The sequence below is a fragment of the Oncorhynchus tshawytscha genome, linkage group LG33 (genome assembly GCF_018296145.1).
Source record: "Oncorhynchus tshawytscha isolate Ot180627B linkage group LG33, Otsh_v2.0, whole genome shotgun sequence".
Classification (NCBI taxonomy): domain Eukaryota; kingdom Metazoa; phylum Chordata; class Actinopteri; order Salmoniformes; family Salmonidae; genus Oncorhynchus; species Oncorhynchus tshawytscha.
Window position 1 is genome coordinate 38,481,681 of NC_056461.1, and position 24,875 is coordinate 38,506,555.

At 42.8% G+C, this 24,875-nt stretch overlaps 2 protein-coding genes across 5 annotated transcripts in view; both read right to left on the minus strand.

The window, feature by feature from the left end:
- Positions 1–24,875, minus strand: part of LOC112231423 — a gene marked incomplete in the record, with an annotated part of 690,592 nt that overhangs the window by 264,704 nt on the left and 401,013 nt on the right.
- Positions 6,388–24,696, minus strand: mettl27 (methyltransferase like 27). 4 transcript variants are annotated; one of them, XM_042311724.1, is made up of 8 exons: positions 24,428–24,693; positions 14,240–14,329; positions 13,871–14,017; positions 13,403–13,534; positions 11,418–11,546; positions 11,143–11,278; positions 10,416–10,508; positions 6,388–7,838 (listed from the first exon to the last, which is right to left on the minus strand). In XM_042311724.1, the coding sequence occupies exons 4-8, from the start codon at positions 13,514–13,516 to the stop codon at positions 7,630–7,632; spliced, it is 681 nt and encodes a 226-aa protein (XP_042167658.1). In that variant the 5' UTR covers positions 13,517–13,534; positions 13,871–14,017; positions 14,240–14,329; positions 24,428–24,693; the 3' UTR covers positions 6,388–7,629. The 4 variants fall into 4 exon arrangements, with proteins under 4 accessions (XP_042167658.1, XP_042167657.1, XP_042167659.1 ...); XM_042311723.1 differs by lacking the exons at positions 13,871–14,017; positions 14,240–14,329; XM_042311725.1 differs by lacking the exons at positions 13,871–14,017; positions 24,428–24,693 and having other exon boundaries at positions 14,240–14,258.

Sequence of the window (24,875 nt, forward strand, 5' to 3'; positions counted from 1 at the left end):
AAACCCAAAATGCAGAAGACCAGACCAAAAAACAGGCCTCAGCCTCTGTACTCCACAGGCCATGGAGTGATCACGCTACATGACTTGGCAGGAAAGAGACGGCAGTGACACAGAATATACAGTATATAGTGAGTTTTACAATCCGTCCCCTTGGCGTGACAGCCCAGCTTAGGTAGTAATCAGGCCATGAGACAAGAATGTCAGATCTTCTGATGTTTTTATCTGGACATTCAGAAGATCTTGATGTCTGCACGGTATATTTCTGTTGTACATCTCATCTAGACTCTTGGTAATTCTGTAATAACAATTGGTGATCAGGTGAACGAGCCATACTTGCAATGCCAAGAGTGTGCAAAGCTGTCATGAAGCCAAAGTGTGGCTACTTTGAAGAATCTCAAATATATTTTGATTTGTTTAACACTTTTTTGGTTACTACATGATTCCACATGTGTTATTTCATAGATGAGTAGGTGTGTCCAAACTTTTGACTGGTACTGTATGCAAATAAGGTATTTCTGGTTCTTATTTTTAATAAATAACTATGTTGTTTTTAATAATAAATATGTTCAATATGTGTTGTGCTGTATTTTATTTGTTTCATATTGTATCTTAAAAGTGACTTTGGTCTCCATGGTGACTAAGAGTATCCTGCTATTGACACACTTGTTGAATTGTGCAGCAGAAAGTAACAAGAGTAATTAAAGAGGCAGTCTAGACAGAACAGGCAGGCCGACAAAAGAGCATGTTTTTCAGTGGTTACAGCCTTGTCCCTCCCTTTATTTTAACTTACACCAAGTGTATTTATGCAAATTAAGCAACATTTTCTTTATTTTAAAACTTAAAAAAATAAAAAATACCTGATACCATTAGACAATACTGTACATGAGTGCATTCTAGGCCATTTGTATTTGACAAACATTTGTATTTGACAATACATTGAAAAACCTGAATTCTCCGCTAAATCACTGAACTCAATTCATTATCTGTCCTAGCCCTTGATCGTGACTCTGAGGTCATTGGACGAAGGACGAAGGCGTCTACTGTACGGGGGGAGTTCTGTTTAGATCACCGACACTCGGCCTGAACATTAACATGCATCGCTTGCCGTACGGTTGTGGAAGCATGAGGACCTTATCTTTCATATCAGCGAGAAAAACATTTGAAAAAATCTAAAGGTTCAATTGATACACATCTTTATAGGGTTAGGGTTTAGTGTTCCCACACGGCCATATCTCCATGTTATAGCGAGTATTTTTGGAAGACAGAGGGATCACGTGTTTTATGTGCTATAATTTACTCAATGTCTGATGGATTTAAACAATTCTTCATACATTGTCCAACCGTTGTATTTACTATAATTGTTTTTAAAACCTTTTAACAATTTTGATGACCGTTGCCAACACAACGTTAACGAGAGAGAGAGACGTGAGTTTTCTTTTGATTTCTACCGCCATTTTCTTCAGCTGCATATCAGACACACACAAAATCACAGACGTCATCACTCACTTCAAAGCTGCAATACAAGTTACTCAGCTAGTGGGAAGAAGATATGTTTGAATTGAGGTGTTGTCAATCACCCTCCTCCTGTCCTAACACAGTGAGTGTGGTTTTGCGGTTTACCAGTGATGCGACCATTCCGGGACCACAGGCCAAGTCCAGAACCATAGCTGTCTCCCCGTCACCATGGAAACAGGACAGGCATTTTGCAGACACTACTCGGCCCGTAAAACTCCAGAAGTGCATGATCCTGTTATTGAATATACAGTCAACAGCCCACATGTAGTATGTTTCGGTTATACACACAATTGCTTGTTTACAATTGACCTCGTCAGCCCAAGAGGTTCATTTTAAAAGCCATAGTGATCACAGTAAGCAGTCATCTATAAGAAGTCTGTACAATAGGAGTACATTAATTAGAATAATTTCACTACCTGATCATAGTTGTCTGCCCAGGTGTTGTAGAAGTTGACTGTATCCCCGACCTTAGCAATATTGCTAGCTGACAGAAGGGAGTCCGTCACATCTTCAAATGTTGTAGTTGGAGCTGCCATTCTACATCCTTCTCAGTCCTCTGACTGTCTGATTCGTCAGGAAGGATACGTACACGGTAGAAAGCTATTCAGAGGTTGTGCTTGGCCCAGAAGGAGAGGGATCATTCCGGAAGTCTAGATGTTGAGGTGCAGCAGCTGTACAAAGGGTTTATAGGAGGCCGTTCACACTGCTTCAAGAAACCTTCAAGGGGTGTGGCCCCTTTGAATACTTCACCCACAATAGCCCACAGGGTTTGAGCATGCCACAGGTTTGAACATGTTTGTTCAGGGAACATCTGCCAATGTGTAGGTGGACTATTTTTGCGGTGGCACCTCGAAAAGAGTTGCAATACACATTGAGCTCGAAGGATTGAGTTAGTAACTGGCAAGTTGCATTTAAACACCAATGAAGACACCACAATTAACATTCATGATATGAAAGTAGTCAATTGGGTGGGGATTCCTATGGGTTGGGAGTGATCAGCTAAGGATCAGAGCATTGTCTTGGTTTGTTATGGCTTTAAGCTATATCACTGCGATCGAGTGGCCACAATAAATGAATGACAAGATTTGGTTCAGGACTCCAGCACTGCAGGTGGTGGTAAATCATCAATATTAGCTTTATGCTTTTCTTCAAACACAAAATAAGAAGAAAACGAACTTCTTTGAAATAGAGATGAGTCGTCTTTCTATCTATGTATGTGCTGTGGACCATTAGCTTCAAATAGCTGCATTAGCCCCATTGGCTCCATTTCCTCCTGTCAACCAACATCCTTAGTGGCGTTGGCAGAAAGTAGATGTTACCTGTTTTCAGGGATATAGTATTTTCAAACTAACTTCCTTTTCCCCTGAAAAATACAGGTGACTTACTACGCCTGCTACATTAGGTTAGTCAACCTATGACAGAACCACATGCAGTTGTTGAGGTGCAGCACAGAGGTTTGTGTGAGGTTCTCTGTTACTCTGTAACTCCATTCTAACTCTTCACTTAATTTTATGTGCCTTGCACATCAGTGACATCCTGATATCCTGAGGCCAATTCATCTGCCGGCATCACCTCATGTTTCAGCATGATAATGCACGGCCCCATTACGGAAGGATCTGCACACAATTCTTCCATGGCCTGCATACTCAGACACGTCACCCATTGAGCATGTGTGGGATGCTCTGGATTGATGTGTACGACAGCTTATTCCAGTTCCCGCCAATGTCCAGCAACTTCGCACAGCCATTGAAGAGGAGTGGGACAACATTCCACAGGCCACAATCAACAGCCTGGTCAACTCTATGTGAAGGAGATGTGTCGCGCTGCACGAGGCAAATGATTGTCACACCAGATACTGACTGGTTTCCTGATCCACACCCCTACTTTTTTTTTAAAGGTATCTGTGACCAACAGATGCATATCTGTATTCCCAGTCATGTGAAATCCATAGATTAGGACCTAATGAATGTACTTCAATTGACTGATTTCCTTATTTCAAATGTAGCTCAGTGAGATCTTTGAAATTGTTGCGTTTTTTATATATTTTTTGTATACAATTACATTTGAGTTGTTTAGCAGACGCTCTTATCCAGAACAACTAACAGGAGCAATTAGGGTTAAGTACCTTGCTCAAGGGCACATCGACTTGGTTTACAGTGCCTTGCGAAAGTATTCGGCCCCCTTGAACTTTGCGACCTTTTGCCACATTTCAGGCTTCAAACATAAAGATATAAAACTGTATTTTTTTGTGAAGAATCAACAACAAGTGGGACACAATCATGAAGTGGAACGACATTTATTGGATATTTCAAACTTTTTTAACAAATCATAAACTGAAAAATTGGGCGTGCAAAATTATTCAGCCCCTGTACTTTCAGTGCAGCAAACTCTCTCCAGAAGTTCAGTGAGGATCTCTGAATGATCCAATGTTGACCTAAATGACTAATGATGATAAATACAATCCACCTGTGTGTAATCAAGTCTCCGTATAAATGCACCTGCACTGTGATAGTCTCAGGGGTCCGTTAAAAGCGCAGAGAGCATCATGAAGAACAAGGAACACACCAGGCAGGTCCGAGATACTGTTGTGAAGAAGTTTAAAGCCGGATTTGGATACAAAAAGATTTCCCAAGCTTTAAACATCCCAAGGAGCACTGTGCAAACGATAATATTGAAATGGAAGGAGTATCAGACCACTGCAAATCTACCAAGACCTGGCCGTCCCTCTAAACTTTCAGCTCATAAAAGGAGAAGACTGATCAGAGATGCAGCCAAGAGGCCCATGATCACTCTGGATGAACTGCAGAGATCTACAGCTGAGGTCAGTCGTATATTGCAAACGTATATTGCAATATATATATATACGTGCAGTCGTATATTGCAAACAATCAGTCGTATATTGCACAAATCTGGCCTTTATGGAAGAGTGGCAAGAAGAAAGCCATTTCTTAAAGATATCCATAAAAAGTGTCGTTTAAAGTTTGCCACAAGCCACCTGGGAGACACACCAAACATTTGGAAGAAGGTGCTCTGGTCAGATGAAACCAAAATTGAACTTTTTGGCAACAATGCAAAACGTTATGTTTGGCGTAAAAGCAACACAGCTCATCACCCTGAACACACCATCCCCACTGTCAAACATGGTGGTGGCAGCATCATGGTTTGGGCCTGCTTTTCTTCAGCAGGGATAGGGAAGATGGTTAAAATTGATGGGAAGATGGATGGAGCCAAATACAGGACCATTCTGGAAGAAAACCTGAGGGAGTCTGCAAAAGACCTGAGACTGGTCGGAGATTTGTCTTCCAACAAGACAATGATCCAAAACATAAAGCAAAATCTACAATGGAATGGTTCAAAAATAAACATATCCAGGTGTTAGAATGGGCAAGTCAAAGTCCGGACCTGAATCCAATCGAGAATCTGTGGAAAGAACTGAAAACTGCTGTTCACAAATGCTCTCCATCCAACCTCACTGAGCTCGAGCTGTTTTGCAAGGAGGAATGGGAAAAAAATGTCAGTCTCTCGATGTGCAAAACTGATAGGGACATACCCCAAGCGACTTACAGCTGTAATCGCAGCAAAAGGTGGCGCTACAAAGTATTAACTTAAAGGGGGCTGAATAATTTTGCACGCCCAATTTTTCAGTTTTTGATTTGTTAAAAAGGTTTGAAATATCCAATAAATGTCGTTCCACGTCATGATTGTGTCCCACTTGTTGTTGATTCTTCACCAAAAAATACAGTTTTATATCTTTATGTTTGAAGCCTGAAATGTGGCAAAAGGTCGCAAAGTTCAAGGGGGCCGAATACTTTCGCAAGGCACTGTATCACCAAGTTGGCTCTGGGATTTTAACCAGCGAAATTTCGGTTACTGGCCCAACACTCTTCACCGCTAGGCTACCTGCTGCCCAGAATCCCACCCAGTTGACTAATTAAAAAAATGGTGAAAGCCCTCAATGGCAATGTCCATGCTAAAATGGGTTATATCCATGATCAGTCCTCTATTCATCTCTATGACAACAGGAACAACTCCGATATAAAGTTTATGGGAAAGTTGCGTAACAACCTAACCACTACAAAATGTATATTTGATCAAATAAGCCTCACGTAGCAAAATAGCAATTCCATTTTTTTGTAGACCAAATTTGAAACTCATTGACCTCATTTAGTGGGCTTATTGTCGTGGACAGATTTTGGCCGGAGTAAAACCTCTTGCTTCGCCAATTTCTCTCTGCCAACGGGAACTTATTCCAGTGTGTGGGTGGACTATTTCCACTTTGGCATCTCCAATTGCGTTACCAACAGTGAGGTGCAACACACATTGAGTGCTCCCTCTAATTCTCTCTCTCCCTCTCCCTCCCAGAGGACCTGAACCCTAGGACCATGCCTCAAGAATACCTGTCCTGATTACTCCTGGCTGCCCCCGGTCCACCTGGTAGTGCTGCTGCTCCAGTTCCAACTGTTCTACCTGCAGCTATGGAACCCTGACCTGTTCACCGGACGTGCTACCTTGTCCCGGACCTGTTGTTTTTAACTCTCCCTACCGCACCTGCTATCTCTAACTCTGAATGATCGGCTATGAAAAGCCAACTGACATTTACACCTGAGGTGCTGACCTGTTGAACCCTCTACAACCACTGTGATTATTATTCTTTGATCTATGAACGTTTGAACATCTTGGCCATGTACTGTTATAATCTCCACCCGGCACAGCCAGAAGAGGACTGGCTACCCCTCAGAGCCTGGTTCCTCTCTAAGTTTCTTCCTAGGTTCCTGCCTTTCTAGGGAGTTTTTCCTAGCCACCATGCTTCTACATTGCTTGCTGTTTGGGGGTTTAGGCTGGGTTTCTGTACAAGCACTTTGTGACATCAGCTGATATAAAAAGGGCTTTATAAAAACATTTGATTTTATTTGGTTGAGTTTAAACAACAATAAAGACAATTGACATACATGATGATTACAACAGCTCAAGGCTCATAAATGACTACCTTATGAAAAAACATGGGAAAAAACAGACAGTATACGATTACAAATAGTTCAAGAAACATTATCAACAACGATACAAAAGAAATGCTCTTACCCGATTCCATTGATCACCAACTTTCAATGCATGTTGCATTTTGGGGATACAAAATTGTCTGACTTGCATCTACATGTCACCGTGTCCACCTCCAGAATTACTCTTTATTACTCATGCAACTTTACTTGAGCAACTTCTGAAGCTACAGCTGGCTTGTCTGACGAAGACTCTACTACAACTTCTGAAGCTACAGCTGGCTTGTCTGACGAAGATTCTACTACAACTTCTAAAGCTACAACTGGCTTGGCTGACGACAACTTCTCACAAACTTTGATGCCTATAAATCCAGGCTATTTTGTTATATCAGTCAAACTATCAAATACAACTCGTACATGATTGATCATAATTAAATACGTTTGTTGTGGATATCTCCAAAGACAACACAGGTCGTTGAAGTTTGACAAAAAAGGGCTAGCATAAAGCTAATGCTAAATTACTTTAAAATTCTTCTTCTCATGAACCGTAACTCAGATTCTTTCAATATTTGGTATATAGACATTCTGTAATGGCCACTAGCTAAAATGGCGCAGTTCGGAACAACACAAACGTTAGACCTGATTTCATTTTTCTGTGGATGATCTTCACTAGCTAACGTCGCCATAACATTGTCTACAAGCGTGTTTGAGGGGATTTCTATTGGATAAGCATTTTCTAGGCATCTTTATCTTTGGAATAGTAGCTGTCTTCAAAGATGGCCGCTCAATGCCAATGTAGGGCGCCACTGTCACAGACTGTACAGGTGTGTTACTATACACGGGTGTTACTGTGATGTCACTGTTATGGCCTGTACAGGTGTGTTACTGTTCAGGTGTGTTACTGTTCAGGGGTGTTACTGTGATGTCACTGTTATGGCCTGTACAGGTGTGTTACTGTACTGGGGTGTTACTGTACAGGTGTTACTGTACAGGGTTGTTACAGGTCTGTTACTGTGAGGAGGTCAATGTGATACGATACAATATACTTTATTGTCCATTTACATGGACAAATTATTTACATGGAAATTATTTTGGCAAAACAAAAGTGTTTGTGATAATGTCACTGTGATGACTTCCTGTAAACATACACCACTCCAGGTATGTACCCCTTCTCCGGCTCCGCTACGGCTTTCTCCCAGTCCTCCACCTCTGTGATCGCCACGTGACCCCAGAGCCCCGCCCCCTCCATCAGCTCCAGCTCATGCTCCAGCGCTGCCTTGTACTCCAGGTTGTCATGGTTACCTCTGGTTGTCATGCAGACGTAACCACCTGGAAGGGGTAAAAATGAGGCATGGTGGGGAGTTTGTTTCTGTCTCTTTCTGTTTATAAATACACTATCTGGCTGGTCACTTAGAAATGTCTTTGTTTTGAAAGAAAAGCACATTTTTTGTCCATTAAAATAACATTAATTGATCGGAAATGCAGTGTAGACATTGTTAATGTTGTAAATGACTATTGTAGCTGGATACGTCTGATTTTGAATGGAATATCTACATAGGCGTACAGAGGTCCATTATCAGCAACCATCACTTCTGTGTTCCAATGACACGTTGTGTTAGCTAATCCAAGTATATCATTTTAAAATACTAATTTCTCATTAGAAAACCCTTTTGCAATTATGTTAGCACAGCTGAAAATGGTTGTTCTGATTAAAGAAGCAATAAAACTGTCCTTCTTTAGACTAATTGAGTATCTGGAGCATCAGTATTTGTGTGTTCGATTACAGGCTCAAAGTGGCCAGAAACTGAGAAATTAAGGCTATTCCATGCGAGAAATTAACAAGAAACTGAAGATCTCGTACGGCACTGTGAGCAAGAGGACAACTGAGCAAGAGGACAAGAACATTAGAGTGTTTAGTTTGAGAAACGGTCGCCTCACAAGTCCTCAACTGGCAGCTTCATTAAACAGTACCCACAAAACACCCGTCTCAAAAATGTTTGCTTTTCAATCAAAAACAAGGAAATTTCTAAGTGACCCCAAACTTTTGAACTGTAGTGTATATACACTGCTCAAAAAAATAAAGGGAACATTTAAACAACACAATGTAACTCCAAGTCAATCACACTTCTGTGAAATCAAACTGTCCACTTAGGAAACAACACTGATTGACAATAAATTTCACATGCTGTTGTGCAAATGGAATAGACAACAGGTGGAAATTATAGGCAATTAGCAAGACACCCTCAATAAAGGAGTGGTTCTGCAGGTGATAACCACAGACCACTTCTCAGTTCCTATGTTTCCTGGCTGATGTTTTGGTCACTTTTGAATGCTGGCGGTGCTTTCACTCTAGTGGTAGCATGAGACGGAGTCTACAACCCACACAAGTGGCTCAGGTAGTGCAGCTCATCCAGGATGGCACATCAATGCGAGCTGTGGCAAGAAGGTTTGCTGTGTCTGTCAGCGTAGTGTCCAGAGCATGGAGGAGCTACCAGGAGACAGGCCAGTACATCAGGAGACGTGGAGGAGGCCGTAGGAGGGCAACAACCCAGCAGCAGGACCGCTACCTCTGTGCAAGGAGGAGCACTGCCAGGGCCCTGCAAAATGACTTCCAGCAGGCCACAAATGTGCATGTCTCTGCTCAAACAGTCAGAAACAGACTCCATGAGGGTGGTATGAGGGCGGTATGAGGGCCCGACGTCCACAGGTGGGGGTTGTGCTTACAGCCCAACACCATGCAGGACATTTGGCATTTGCTAGAGCACACCAAGATTGGCAAATTAGCCACTGGCGCCCTGTGCACTTCACAGATGAAAGCAGGTTCACACTGAGCACGTGACAAACGTGACAGAGTCTGGAGACGCCGTGGAGAACGTTCTGCTGCCTGCAATATCCTCCAGCATGACCGGTTTGGTGGTGGGTCAGTCATGGTGTGGGCTGGCATTTCTTTGGGGGGCCGCACAGCCCTCCATGTGCTCGCCAGAGGTAGCCTGACTGCCATTAGATACCGAATTGAGATCCTCAGATCCCTTGAGAGACCATATGCTGGTGCGGTTGGCCCTGGGTTCCTCCTAATGCAAGACAATGCTAGACCTCATGTGGCTGGAGTGTGTCAGCAGTTCCTGCAAGAGGAAGGCATTGATGCTATGGACTGGCCCGCCCGTTCCCCAGACCTGAATCCAATTGAGCACATCTGGGACATCATGTCTCGCTCCATCCACCACAGACTGTCCAGGAGTTGGCGGATGCTTTAGTCCAGGTCTGGGAGGAGATCCCTCAGGAGACCATCCGCCACCTCACCAGGAGCATGCCCAGGCGTTGTAGGGAGGTCATAGAGGCACGTGGAGGCCACACACACTACTGAGCCTCATTTTGACTTGTTTTAAGGACATTACATCAAAGTTGGATCAGCCTGTAGTGTGGTTTTCCACTTTAATTTTGAGTGTGACTCCAAATACAGACCTCCATGGGTTGATAAATTTGATTTCCATTGATAATTTTTGTGTGATTTTGTTGTCAACACATTCAACTATGTAAAGAAAAAGGTATTTAATAAGAACATTTCATTGATTCAGATCTAGGATGTGTTATTTTAGTGTTCCCTTTATTTTTTTGAGCAGTGTAGAACAAGTGTATGTATTTCAGTATTATTACTGAATAGTATACTTAAGCAAAAATGCTTGAGGAGGTGTGGAATATGGCCATTCTTATACAGCCCTTAGTCGTGTTATATTGGCCATATACCACAAACCTGGTTACCAACGCAACTAGAAGAGTAAACAAGTAAATTTGCATCATACCAGTGGTATATTGTCTGACATACCACGGCTTTCAGAACCCAAACTACCCTCTTTATAAAGTTATTATGTACAGTATGTTTTGTCCAATTAAAAACAGTCATGTGACCTGGTTTGGTGGCCTGGCACAGCTCTCTGATGACTCTCACTGGCACCTGGCCGTCACTTAGCGCCCCAACAATCACTACCACATCAAACTGCCCTGCAGGAGGGTAGAGGAGGAGGACGACGAATTACAGGGGATGAGGAAGCAGAGGGAGAATAGAGATTAGAGCAGAAAGGGATTAGAGAGGGGGAAAAGATATAGAGAGGGGGGAGAAGGAATATAGAGGGGGGAATGGAGAGAGGGGGAATAGAGAGAGGTGGAAAGATGTCTAATCTAATCTAATGTCTAATCTAATCTCCCTGCATGTTTGTAATGTAATCTCCCAGGGTAAAGCATGTCTAATCTAATCTCCCTGCATGTTTGTAATGTAATCTCCCAGGGTAAAGCATGTCTAATCTAATCTCCCTGCATGTTTGTAATGTAATCTCCCAGGGTAAAGCATGTCTAATCTAATCTCCCTGCATGTTTGTAATGTAATCTCCCAGGGTAAAGCATGTCTAATCTAATCTCCCTGCATGTTTGTAATGTAATCTCCCAGGGTAAAGCATGTCTAATCTAATCTCCTTGCATGTTTGTAATGTAATATCCTAGGATAAAGCATGAAAATCTGCCAGTATTCAAGTCAGAATAAATCTAATGGTCTAGTAATGTCTGATTGCTTCAGACAGACTGATATTTGCTGACTATTATGAACATGATCAGTTATGCAAAGTTCAAAGTTTAGTGGTACCAGCTTGGACAGGAAGTGGTTCATCTCCCAGCATGCATTGTTTGAGGTCCTGGTAGAGGCCTGTCTTATTGGCCAGTTCCAACATGCCTTTGCTCCCATCAACGCCCACAAAATGCCTGAAGCCCATCGTCTTCAGCTGCATATAAGACAGACAAAATCACAGACGTCATCACTCATCCCAAAGCTACACGCCATCCTGTGTACTGTGCAAAACTGTGTTAAAGCTACCTGACATTTTACCATAGGTGTCGCGGGTGTGATTTAGTGAGGCTCACCTGTGCTGCAACCAATCCAGTGCCACAGGCCACGTCCAGAATCACTGCTGTCACCCGGTCGCCATGGAAACAGGGGGACAGGCAGTTTGCCGCCAGACTTGGCGCACGATAGTCCAGAAGACCCACGTCCTGCGGTGGAGTTAACATACACACAGTTATACACAGTAGACACTGGAGTAGCCCAGTCTCTCTGGACCCCTCCTCTCCCTAAAAAAAAATACATACATCTAATGCGCCAGCCACTCAAAGTATTGACTACTGATTGCTGTCCAGAGTTCTGAAATTGCGACGTCTACACGGCTATCTATCAGACTACGTGGTCTTACGTGTTAACCTATAGCTTTGCTTTAATGGATACATGTTAGCCTATAGCTTTGCTTTAATGGATACATGTTAGCCTATAGCCTTGCTTTAATGGATACATGTTAGCCTATAGCTTTGCTTTCATGGATACATGTTAGCCTATAGCCTTGCTTTAATGGATACATGTTAGCCTATAGCCTTGCTTTAATGGATACATGTTAGCCTATAGCTTTGCTTTAATGGATACATGTTAGCCTATAGCCTTGCTTTAATGGATACATGTTAGCCTATAGCTTTGCTTTAATGGATACATCTTAGCCTATAGCTTTGCTTTAATGGATACATGTTAGCCTATAGCTTTGCTTTAATGGATACATGTTAGCCTATAGCTTTGCTTTAATGGATACATGTTAGCCTATAGCTTTGCTTTAATGGATACATCTTAGCCTATAGCTTTGCTTTAATGGATACATGTTAGGGGGGGGGAGTCACTCATGAGCGCCACAGGGTACCTTGAGGTCATTATCCTGGTTTTCTGGGAGAGGAGGATGGCCGGCACTCTCACTAGAGGCACTGAAACTGAGGCACTATTTGACCTTGATAGTTTGTGTATATGCATTGATATGTAGGCTACGTGTGCCCTTTAAAAATATATATGTAATTCTGTCCTTGAGCTGTTCTTATCTAATGATGTTCTGTATTATGTCATTCTGTATTATGGTTCATGTTTTGTGTTGACCCCAGGAAGAGTAGCTGCTGCTTTTGCAACAGCTAATGGGGATCCTAATAAAATACCAAATACCAAACTATTCTTGATGGGAGGAATTAGAGGAGGCCACTGTCATTGCCGGGCCAGAGCAGTGAGGTCAGTCTGGACTGGGAGGATGCATCAGTAGGTCTACTAGCTTCCACCTGTGACGGTGTTTCGTCAGTGGAGAATGAGTTGGTAGCTTCGGTGATGTGGTAAATTGGCACGAGCTTGTTCAAATAAAGCTTTTTTGCTTTGTCTTCAGGCACCTCTTGCCTTTCATTGATCCACGTTGAGCAATTAACTTTTTCTCCATCGGAGTCCGACCTGATTCCCCTAACTTTTTTGAAATTGATAGCCAAATAGGTGAGGATGCCAAGGTGGGCTGCCGCCGGTGCCACTGAGAAATGGCTAATTAGATGCATGACAAATATATATAGTCCGTTTTCCTCACCTGCTACAATGTAGATTGGACAACAAAACACTTGGCTTGCAACATGTGGATAGTAAAAAAAGAGGCATACTGTCAAAATGATTTCTTTAATTTTTTTTAGAGAAAAACATACACAAAAGTATGTGGAGACCCCTTCAAATTAGTGGATTCAGCTATTTCAGCGACACTAGTTGCTGACAGGTGTATAAAATCGAGCACATGGCCATGCAATCTTCATAGACAAACATTGGCAGTAGAATGGCCTTACTGCAGAGCTCAGTGACTTTCAATGTGGCACCGTCATAGGAGGCCACCTTTCCAACAAGTCAGCGTGTATAATTTCTGCCCTGCTAGAGCTGCCCCAGTCAACTGTAAGTGCTGTTATTGTAAAGTGGATATGTCTAGGAGCAACAACGGCTCAGCCGCAAAGGGGTAGGTCACACAAGCTCACTATGGGAAATAGGGTGCATTTTGAGATGTAGACAACAGTAATGATCTTACCTGGTCATAGTTCTCTGCCCAGGTGTTGTAGAAGCCAACTTTGTCCCCGGCCTCTGTGTTTTTGTGGGCTGATAGAATGACGTCCTTCACGTCCTCAAATGTTCTATGTGACATTCTAGATTCTTGTCAATTCTTTTTGTGGGAGAAAATTCTGGAATCAATGTCATGCATTCAGAATACTAACCTTGGCCCAAGACACCAAAGGTAACGATTGGATTGACCTTATTATGTCAGGGCTATCAAAATAGGTCGTTGTCAATAAAACCTCACAATAAGGTGCAGAGCGTTCGGCTGGTCCGACTCGAGGTGTCGTAAAAAAGAAAATTCAACCCCATCCCCATCCCCAAAGTTACATATATTTTCATTTGACCCTCCCCCTATTAAAAATAACTCAAAAATAATTATTACCAGCATAAATAACAATAACTGTAGTAACCCTGTGTTTATAAATGGGGATATTGACCTTACCACTTTAGCATGGTTTTGTGGCACAGTCGATGACACGCAAGGCTAAAAGGCCAGAAGATTTAGTGTTCGCCAACCACCATGGACGAGCTCACTATCTCTGCCTGTCTCATTACACTACGATCAGAGAAGGCTGCAGACAATGATCAGCTAGGGGGAAATCACATTGTCAACATTTTGATGCTATATCTATAATTAAATTAAATTTGCAGTGTATTTAGACCCCTTGACTTTATCCACATTTTGTTACGATACAGCCTTATTCTAAAATGTACTAAATATATATTTTCTCTCAGCAATTTACAAACAATACCCCATAATGACAAAGCGAAAACAGTTTTTAGATAAAAAATAAAATAAAAGTATTCAGACCTTTTGCTAAGAGATGCGAAATTGATCTCAGGCGCATCCTGTTTCCATTGATCATCCTTGAGATGTTCCTACAACTTGATTGGAGTCCACCTGTGGTAAATTCCATTGATTGGACATGATTTGGAAAGGCACACCTGTATATATAAGGTCCCACAATTGACAGTACATGTCAGAGCAAAAACCAAACCACGAGGTCGAAGGAATTGTCCGTAGAGCTCCGAGACAGCATTGTGTCGAGGCACAGATCTGGGGAAGGGTACCGAAACAATTCTGCAGCATTGAAGGTCCCCAAGAACACAGCGGCATAGGCCTATGTGACGACTTGGGAGAATGATGATCGGCAACAGACAGCGCATCAGTATCAGAAGTAAAAATCCAGCCAGACTAGCCTGCTACTGTGCCTTTCTGTAATCAGAGTAGACCCACAACTGACCCAAATGGAATGAAACATTCAAAATACAGGGCTTTTGCGCCATTACTCAACAAACATTTTCACTGCAGTTTATGGCCTATAGTAGAACTGTACTTAGTTGAAAACAATAATGCAATTATTCATTCATTATGGGGTTGTAGGATAGTCTAGGTGGGATCATTTTATTATCCATCAACAAGATCAATAGGGCAGATTTGTGCTGCATGTCTTCACTGCTCTTTTATGCGCCATGACGCACCTGGCCTCCCTACTGCCTATCAGCTACTCCTCTATCTTGTGGATTTATATAGAAAATTGGTGCAGATTTGAATTGTTTTATGTGTGGTATGATTGTCAGTTAACCTATTGCAGATCTGGACAAATGATCCAACTACCACTGTTGTCACTATGGATAGAGGGCAGGATAGACAGTTTGACGGGTAGACTAAGATCGAATCGTACCACGCATGCTCTGACGCTCGTCGGACGTGGCAAGGCTTGCAAAGGATTACAGACTACAAAGAGAAGCACAGCCGAGAACTGCCCAGTGACACGAGCCTACCAGACGAGCTAAACTACTTCTATGCTCGCTTCGAGGCAAATAACACTGAAACATGCATGAGAGCACCAGCTGTGCCGGAAGATTGTGTGATCACACTCTCCGCAGCCAATGTAATACCTTTAAAAGAGGTCAACATTCACAAGGCCGCGGGGCCAGACGGATTACCAGGACGTGTATTGCTAGCATGCGCTGACCAACTAGCAAGTGTCTTCACTGACATTTTCAACCTCTCCCTGTCCGTGTCTGTAATACCAACATGTTTTAAGCAGACCACCATAGTGCCTGTGCCCAAGAACACTAAGGTAACCTGCCCAAATGACTACCGACCCGTAGCACTCACGTCTGTAGCCATGAAGTGCTTTGAAAGGATGGTAATGGCTCAAATCAACACCATTATCCCAGAAACCCTAGACTAGAGGTCAACCGATTAATCGGAATGGCTGATTAATTAGGGCTGATTTCAAGTTATAACAATCGGAAATCAGTCATTTTGGATGCCGATTTTGCCCTTTTTTTATACCTTTATTTAACTAGGCAAGTCAGTTAAGAACACATTCTTATTTTCAATGACGGCCTAGGAACAGTGGGTTAACTGCCTGTTCAGGGGCAGAACGACAGATTTTTATCTTGTCAGCTCAGGGATTCAATCTTGCAACCTTGCGGTTAACTAGTCCAATGCTCTAACCACCTGCCTCACGAGGAGCCCGCCTGTTACGCGAATGCAGTAAGAAGCCAAGGTAAGTTGCTAGCTAGCATTAAACTTAATCAATCATAATCACTAGTTATAACTACACATGGTTGATGATATTACTAGTTTATTTAGCGTGTCCTGCGTTGCATATAATCGATGCAGTGTGCATTCGCGAAAAAGGACTGTCGTTGCTCCAACGTGTACCTAACCATAAACACCAATGCCTTTCCTAAAATCAATACACAGAGGTATATATTTTTTAAACCTGCATATTTAGCTAAAAGAAATCCAGGTTAGCAGGCAATATTAACCAGGTGAAATTGTGTCACTTCTCTTGCATTCATTGCACGCAGAGTCAGGGTATATGCAACAGTTTGGGCCGACTGGCTCATTGCGAACTAATTTGCCAGAAGTTTACGTAATTATGACATAACATTGAAGGTTGTGCAATGTAACAGGAATATTTAGACTGATGGATGCCACCCGTTAGATAAAATACGGAACGGTTCCGTATTTCACTGAAAGAATAAACGTCTTGTTTTCGAGATGATAGTTTCCGGATTCGACCATATTAATGACCTAAGGCTCGTATTTCTGTGTGTTATTATGTTATAATTAAGTCTATGATTTGATAGAGCAGTCTGAGCAATGGTAGGCACCAGCAGGATCATAAGCATTCATTCAAACAGCACTTTCGTGCGTTTTACCAGCAGCTCTGCGGTTTATGACTTCAAGCCTATCAACTCCTGAGATTAGGCTGGTGTAGCAATGTGATGTGAAATGGCTAGCTAGTTAGCGGGGTGCGCGCTAATAGCGTTTCAAACGTCACTTGCTTTGAGACTTGGAGTAGTTGTTCCCCTTGCTCTGCTTGGGTAACGCTGCTTCGAGGGTTGCTGTTGTTGTTGTGTTCCTGGTTCGAGCCCAGGTAGGAGCGAGGAGAGGTACGGAAGCTATACTGTTACACTGGCAATACTAAAGTGCCTATAAGAACATTCAATAGTCAAAGGTTAATGAAATACAAACGGTATAGGAGAGAAATAGTTCTATAATTCCTATAATAACTACAACCTAAAACTTCTTACCTGGGAATATTGAAGACTCATGTTAAAAGGAACCACCAGCTTTCATATGTTCTCATGTTCTGAGCAAGGAACTGAAACGTTAGCTTTCTTACATAGCACATATTGCACTTTTACTATCTTGTCCAACTCTTTGTTTTTGTATTATTTAAACCAAATTGAACATGTTTCATTATTTGAGGCTAAATTGATTTTATTGATGTATTATATTAAGTTAAAATAAGTGTTCATTCAGTATTGTTGTAATTGTCATTATTACAAACACATTTTAAAAATGGGCCGATTAATCGGTATCAGCCTTTTTTTGTTCTCCAATAATCGGTATCGGCGTTGAAAAATCATAATCGGTCGACCTCTACCCTAGACCCACTACAATTTACATACCTCCCCAACAGATGATGCTCTCTCTATTGCACTCCACACTGCCCTTTCCCACCTGGACAAAATGAACACCTATGTGAGAATGCTGTTCATTGACTACAGCTCAGCATTCAACACCATAGTGCCCACATAGCTAAGCTAAGGACCCTGGGACTAAACACCTCCCTCTGCAACTGGATCCTGGACTTCCTGATGGGCCGCCCCCAGAGGACAGAGCACAATCCCATTCTCATCGACAGGGCTGCAGCGGAGTAGGTTGAGAGCTTCAAGTTCCTTGGTGTCCACATCACCAACAAACTAACATGGTCCAAACACACCAAGACAGTCGTGAAGAGGACACGACAAAACCTATTCACCCTCAGGAGACTTGGCATGGATCCTCAAAAGGTTCTACAGCTGCACCATCGAGAGCATGGTCGCATCACTGCCTGGTATGGCAACAGCTCAGCCTCCGACTGCAAGGCACTACAGAGGGTAGTGCGAACGGCCCAGTACATGACTGGGGCCAAGCTTCCTGTCATCCAGGACCTCTATACCAGGCGGTGACAGAGGAAGGCCCTAAAAACTGTCAAAGACTCCAGCCACCCTAGTCATAGACTGTTCTCTCTGCTACCGCATGGCAAGCGGTACCAGAACGCCAAGTCTAGGTCCAAGAGGCTTCTAAACAGCTCCTACACCCAAGCCATAAGACTCCTGAACATCTAATCAAATTGCTACCTAGACTATTTGCATTGCCCCCTCCCCCTCTTTTACACAGTTGCTACTCTGTTATCATCTATGCAGTCACTTTAATAACTCTACCTACATGTACATATTACCTCAACTAACCAGCACATTGACTCTGTACCAGTACTCCCCTGTATATAATCTCACTATTGTTATTTTACTGCTGCTCTTTAATTAAGTTACTTTTATTGATTATTCTTATCCGTATTTTTTTTAAACTGCATGTTGGTTAGTGGCTCGTAAAGTAAGAATTTCACTGTAAGGTCTACTACACCTGTTGTATTTGGCCATGTTACTAATAAAAATTGATATATGATCCACCTACTACTGCAGTCACTATGGACAGAGGGCAGGATAGACAGTTGACTGGTAGACAATACTGATCTATTATTGGTATTAGCTCCAAGGTGGTGTCGTGTCGTGTCCTGTATATATATATATATTTACAACTTTTTTCACATACATTTTATTTTTCATCAACTCATCTTCAAAACACTCTCCTGCAACCCGCCTCACCAATTTATATTTATAAAAAAGTATTATTTACCTCAAATCTGTAATCCTCCAAGAAGCTAGCCAGAAACTCCAAGAAGCTAGCCAGAAGCTAATCGGTAGCTAGTTCAGAAGCTAATCCAGAAGCTAATCAGAAGCTAGTTTAGAAGCTAGTTAGCTTCTTTACTGGCAAATCGTTAGTATTCAGCTAACCACGGTTTGTGGTCATCAGCTATCCTTTAGCTCGAAAATCTATCGCCAGTTTTGTACGGCGCAGCGCGGAACGGAACGGAACATACCGGACCAATTTTTCTCTCCATGTCCCTGGATTTCGACTGCTCTCTGGACATTCATACCCGGATCTCACAGCTAGCTAGCTGCTATCCATGTGACTATCGGCCTTCGTCGATTCCGGAGCAAACATCAATTATTCCGGAGCTAGCCAGCTCCGTCAATCACTCCTGAGTTCCATCAATCACTCCTGGGCTGCAGTCACCTATCCGGACCGGTTTTACTGCCTACGCGGAGCCCCACCGGGCCTTCACAACTGGACTGCCGACGTTATCTACCCAAAGGAGTTATCCGGCTGGCTCCTCCGTCGCGACGTTACCTGAACGCCCATCTGCGGCCTGCTAACCGTTAGCTGTCTTACCGGCTGCTATCTGAATAGACAATCGGACAATTTATTTATTTTTATTATGTTTTCTTCTTGGGCCTCTATAACTATATCTATTGTTTTTATTTTTGTTGTTGTTGTGTGATTTGGATTAATCCCCTCTACCACACGGAACCCCACTAATCTACTGACGGAACGCAAGAGGTGGCTAACAACAGACCTCCATCCTATGCTAGCTTGCTACCGATGGCCTGGCTAGCTGTCTAAATCGCCGTGACCCCCAACCAACCTCTCCACTCACTGGACCCTTTTGATCACTCGACTAAGCATGCCTCTCCTTAATGTCAATATGTCTTGTCCATTGCTGTTCTGGTTAGTGTTTATTGGCTTATTTCACTGTAGAGCCTCTAGTCCTGCTCACTATACCTTATCCAACCTATTAGTTCCACCACCCATACATGCAATGACATCTCCTGGTTTCAATGATGTTTCTAGAGACAATATCTCTCTCTTCATCACTCAATACCTAGGTTTACCTCCACTGTATTCACATCCTACCATACCTTTGTCTGTACATTATACCTTGATGCTATTTTACCGCCCCCAGAAACCTCCTTTTACTCTATGTTCCAGACGTTCTAGACGACCAATTCTCATAGCTTTTAGCCGTACCCTTATTCTACTCCTCCTATGTTCCTCTGGCGATGTAGAGGTGAATCCAGGCCCTGCAGTGCCTAGCTCCACTCCTATTCCCCAGGCGCTCTCTTTTGACGACTTCTGTAACCGTAATAGCCTTGGTTTCATGCATGTTCATACATTAGAAGCCTCCTCCCTAAGTTTGTTTTATTCACTGCTTTAGCACACTCTGCCAACCCGGATGTTCTAGCTGTGTCTGAATCCTGGCTTAGGAAGACCACCAAAAATTCAGAAATTTTAATTCCAAACTACAACATTTTCAGACAAGATAGAACTGCCAAAGGGGGCGGTGTTGCAATCTACTGCAAAGATGGACAGAACTCTGCAGGCTTACTATCCAGGTCTGTACCCAAACAATTTGAACTTCTACTTTTAAAAATCCACCTCTCTAAAAACAAGTCTCTCACCGTTGCCGCCTGCTATAGACCACCCTCTGCCCCCAGCTGTGCTCTGGACACCATATGTGAACTGATTGCCCCCCATCTATCTTCAGAGTTCGTGCTGCTAGGCGACCTAAACTGGAACATGCTAAACACCCCAGCCATCCTACAATCTAAACTTGATGCCCTCAATCTCACAGAAATTATCAATGAAACTACCAGGTACCTCCCCAAAGCCTTAAACACGGGCACCCTCATAGATATCATCCTAACCAACTTCCCCTCTAAATACACCTCTGCTGTCTTCAACCAAGATCTCAGCGATCACTGCCTCATTGCCTGCATCCGTAATGGGTCAGCAGTCAAACGACCTCCACTCATCACTGTAAAACGCTCCCTGAAACACTTCTGCGAGCAGGCCTTTCTAATCGACCTGGCCGGGGTATCCTGGAAGGATATTGATCTCATCCTGTCAGTAGAGGATGCCTGGATATTTTTTTTAAATGCCTTCCTAACCATCTTAAATAAACATGCCCCATTCAAGAAATTTAGAACCAGGAACAGATATAGCCCTTGGTTCTCCCCAGACCTGACTGCCCTTAACCAACACAAAAACATCCTATGGCGTTCTGCATTAGCATCGAACAGCCCCGTGATATGCAGCTGTTCAGGGAAGCTAGAAACCATTATACACAGGCAGTTAGAAAAGCCAAGGCTAGCTTTTTCAAGCAGAAATTTGCTTCCTGCAACACTAACTCAAAAAGTTCTGGGACACTGTAAAGTCCATGGAGAATAAGAACACCTCCTCCCAGCTGCCCACTGCACTGAAGATAGGAAACACTGTCACCACTGATAAATCCACCATAATTGAGAATTTCAATAAGCATTTTTCTACGGCTGGCCATGCTTTCCACCTGGCTACTCCTACCCCGGTCAACAGCACTGCACCCCCAACAGCAACTCGCCCAAGCCTTCCCCATTTCTCCTTCTCCCAAATCCATTCAGCTGATGTTCTGAAAGAGCTGCAAAATCTGGACCCCTACAAATCAGCCGGGCTAGACAATCTGGACCCTTTCTTTCTAAAATTATCTGCCGAAATTGTTGCCACTCCTATTACTAGCCTGTTCAACCTCTCGTGTCGTCTGAGATTCCCAAAGATTGGAAAGCAGCTGCGGTCATCCCCCTCTTCAAAGGGGGGGACACTCTTGACCCAAACTGCTACAGACCTATATCTATCCTACCGTGCCTTTCTAAGGTCTTCGAAAGCCAAGTCAACAAACAGATTACCGACCATTTGAATCTCACCATACCTTCTCTGCTATGCAATCTGGTTTCAGAGCTGGTCATGGGTGCACCTCAGCCACGCTCAAGGTCCTAAACGATATCTTAACCGCCATCGATAAGAAACATTACTGTGCAGCCGTATTCATTGATCTGGCCAAGGCTTTCGACTCTGTCAATCACCACATCCTCATCGGCAGACTCGACAGCCTTGGTTTCTCAAATGATTGCCTCGCCTGGTTCACCAACTACTTCTCTGATAGAGTTCAGTGTGTCAAATCGGAGGGTCTGCTGTCCGGACCTCTGGCAGTCTCTATGGGGGTGCCACAGGGTTCAATTCTTGGACCGACTCTCTTCTCTGTATACATCAATGAGGTCGCTCTTGCTGCTGGTGAGTCTCTGATCCACCTCTACGCAGACGACACCATTCTGTATACTTCCGGCCCTTCTTTGGACACTGTGTTAACAACCCTCCAGGCAAGCTTCAATGCCATACAACTCTCCTTCCGTGGCCTCCAATTGCTCTTAAATACAAGTAAAACTAAATGCATGCTCTTCAACCGATCGCTACCTGCACCTAACCGCCTGTCCAACATCACTACTCTGGACGGCTCTGACTTAGAATACGTGGACAACTACAAATACTTAGGTGTCTGGTTAGACTGTAAACTCTCCTTCTAGACCCATATCAAACATCTCCAATCCAAAGTTAAATCTAGAATTGGCTTCCTATTTCGCAACAAAGCATCCTTCACTCATGCTGCCAAACATACCCTTGTAAAACTGACCATCCTACCAATCCTCGACTTTGGCGATGTCATTTACAAAATAGCCTCCAATACCCTACTCAACAAATTGGATGCAGTCTATCACAGTGCAATCCGTTTTGTCACCAAAGCCCCATATACTACCCACCATTGCGACCTGTACGCTCTCGTTGGCTGGCCCTCGCTTCATACTCGTCGCCAAACCCACTGGCTCCATGTCATCTACAAGACCCTGCTAGGTAAAGTCCCCCTTATCTCAGCTCGCTGGTCACCATAGCATCTCCCACCTGTAGCACACGCTCCAGCAGGTATATCTCTCTAGTCACCCCCAAAACCAATTCTTTCTTTGGCCGCCTCTCCTTCCAGTTCTCTGCTGCCAATGACTGGAACGAACTACAAAAATCTCTGAAACTGGAAACACTTATCTCCCTCACTAGCTTTAAGCACCAACTGTCAGAGCAGCTCACAGATTACTGCACCTGTACATAGCCCACCTATAATTTAGCCCAAACAACTACCTCTTTCCCAACTGTATTTAATTTTAATTTATTTATTTATTTTGCTCCTTTGCACCCCATTATTTTTATTTCTACTTTGCACATTCTTCCATTGCAAAACTACCATTCCAGTGTTTTACTTGCTATATTGTATTTACTTTGCCACCATGGCCTTTTTTGCCTTTACCTCCCTTCTCACCTCATTTGCTCACATTGTATATAGACTTGTTTATACTGTATTATTGACTGTATGTTTGTTTTACTCCATGTGTAACTCTGTGTCGTTGTATCTGTCGAACTGCTTTGCTTTATCTTGGCCAGGTCACAATTGTAAATGAGAACTTGTTCTCAACTTGCCTACCTGGTTAAATAAAGGTAAAATAAAAAATAAAATAAAAAAAATCTGGTGTATAGTAAGAGTGTGGAAATACCAAACACCTTTATATGGGAGGCGCAAGCAGATGAGAAAATGTGGCTATATGGAAGACATTATATAGTAAAACCTGCAAAATGGGGGGCGATGCACTCCCCTCCTGTGTCCATTATGTGTGTATTTTTTAACTCCCCACTGCAAAAAAGAAAATACCTTGACCCCCACCCAGCAAATTTCTAACTGTCCCTTAGCTGACACGTTTACTTTGCAAGCTACCGGTATAAACGTTGTACAGTTGGCTTAACATATAGTGGTAAGTAGACCTAATGTACTTTTTTCTCTAACCAACGTAGGCCTGCCTACCTAGAGAAGTTGGCTAATGTAACCACCTTTATAACATTGTTTTTAATAGTGTTTAATCACGATTGCTGCTGACAGACAGGATAGACAACATTGATTGATGGACCACGTCAGTCAAATTGGCTAGATAGGTAATAGACGACTACGTCAATGTCGCTAGTTAAACAGGTTCATTTTCAGTGGTAAAACTAGATGGCCAAATATTGTTTGATTTGCTTGCCATCAAATAGTGGTGATGGCAGTAGTCAGACTGACAACTTTACCAGGAGGTTGAGGACTTTCCAAAAGCCAAATATGAAAAAGCAAGCTACAGTAAATTATACGTTTGCATAGATAGCTAGCTAACGTTACAGTACATGCCAAATGGATAATATCACACGTGTCTGCCAAATTGTTTTTAACTCGTCATGAAACGCATGCACTTAGCTATTTGCTGTATAACTCTGATGATAGAGCTAAATGTGGAATAATCGGAAATGTGTATTTCTGACTATGCTCTTCAAGAGTTGACGGTATTAAAACCAAAACAGCACGTATTTGCCAAAGGTTTTGGCGGAACTGGGGGGTCTCCTTGCCCCCCAGCAGCCAAACCGAACGCTCTGAAACGTTTTATTGTTCATTTCAAAACAACTGTTTCAATTTGAGGCTTAAAAACTGTCTGTTCTATAGATTAGCGAAGTCGTTGATTGATTCCCACAATGCATGATCAGCACATACAACATCAAATGCTACAACTAAGCATGTCAAAGGCATGAGGAAATATGAGGAAACAGCCCGCATCTGTACTGGTGTAGGCTATCTGAGGTCATTAAATGGCGCAAGACTAACCATGCATCTAATTGTATTTACTGTTATCACTCATGTTTTTTACTTACCAGATTACTTAGCTAGCTAGCTACACTAGAAAACTGGAATGACTTTGGGGTGGCACAGCTGTGACGCACACACGCAATGCAAACGGGAGTCCAACACGTGTTTCAACTATATAGTAAAATATATAAAAACAAAAAATGTGATTTGGGGTGTTAATTAAGAGTTATCGTTAGGCATACGGTTAACCGTCTGGATAAGGTTAGGTCTAAAAATCCAAATTTTAAGAAGAAAATTGTAGAAATGGGCGAAGTTTGTGGCTGTGGTAACTAGTGACCACCAAGTTCAAATACTAGAGACATTAGAGAAAGGGAGGAGATAGGAATCGCATTCCAAGTACTAGAGACATTAGTGAAAGGAGATAGGAATTGAATTGAGAATTGAATCGACAAACGTATACCACACACCCAACAGACTGTTGGGCCAATCACGTTCACGTTGTCATGGTGCGTC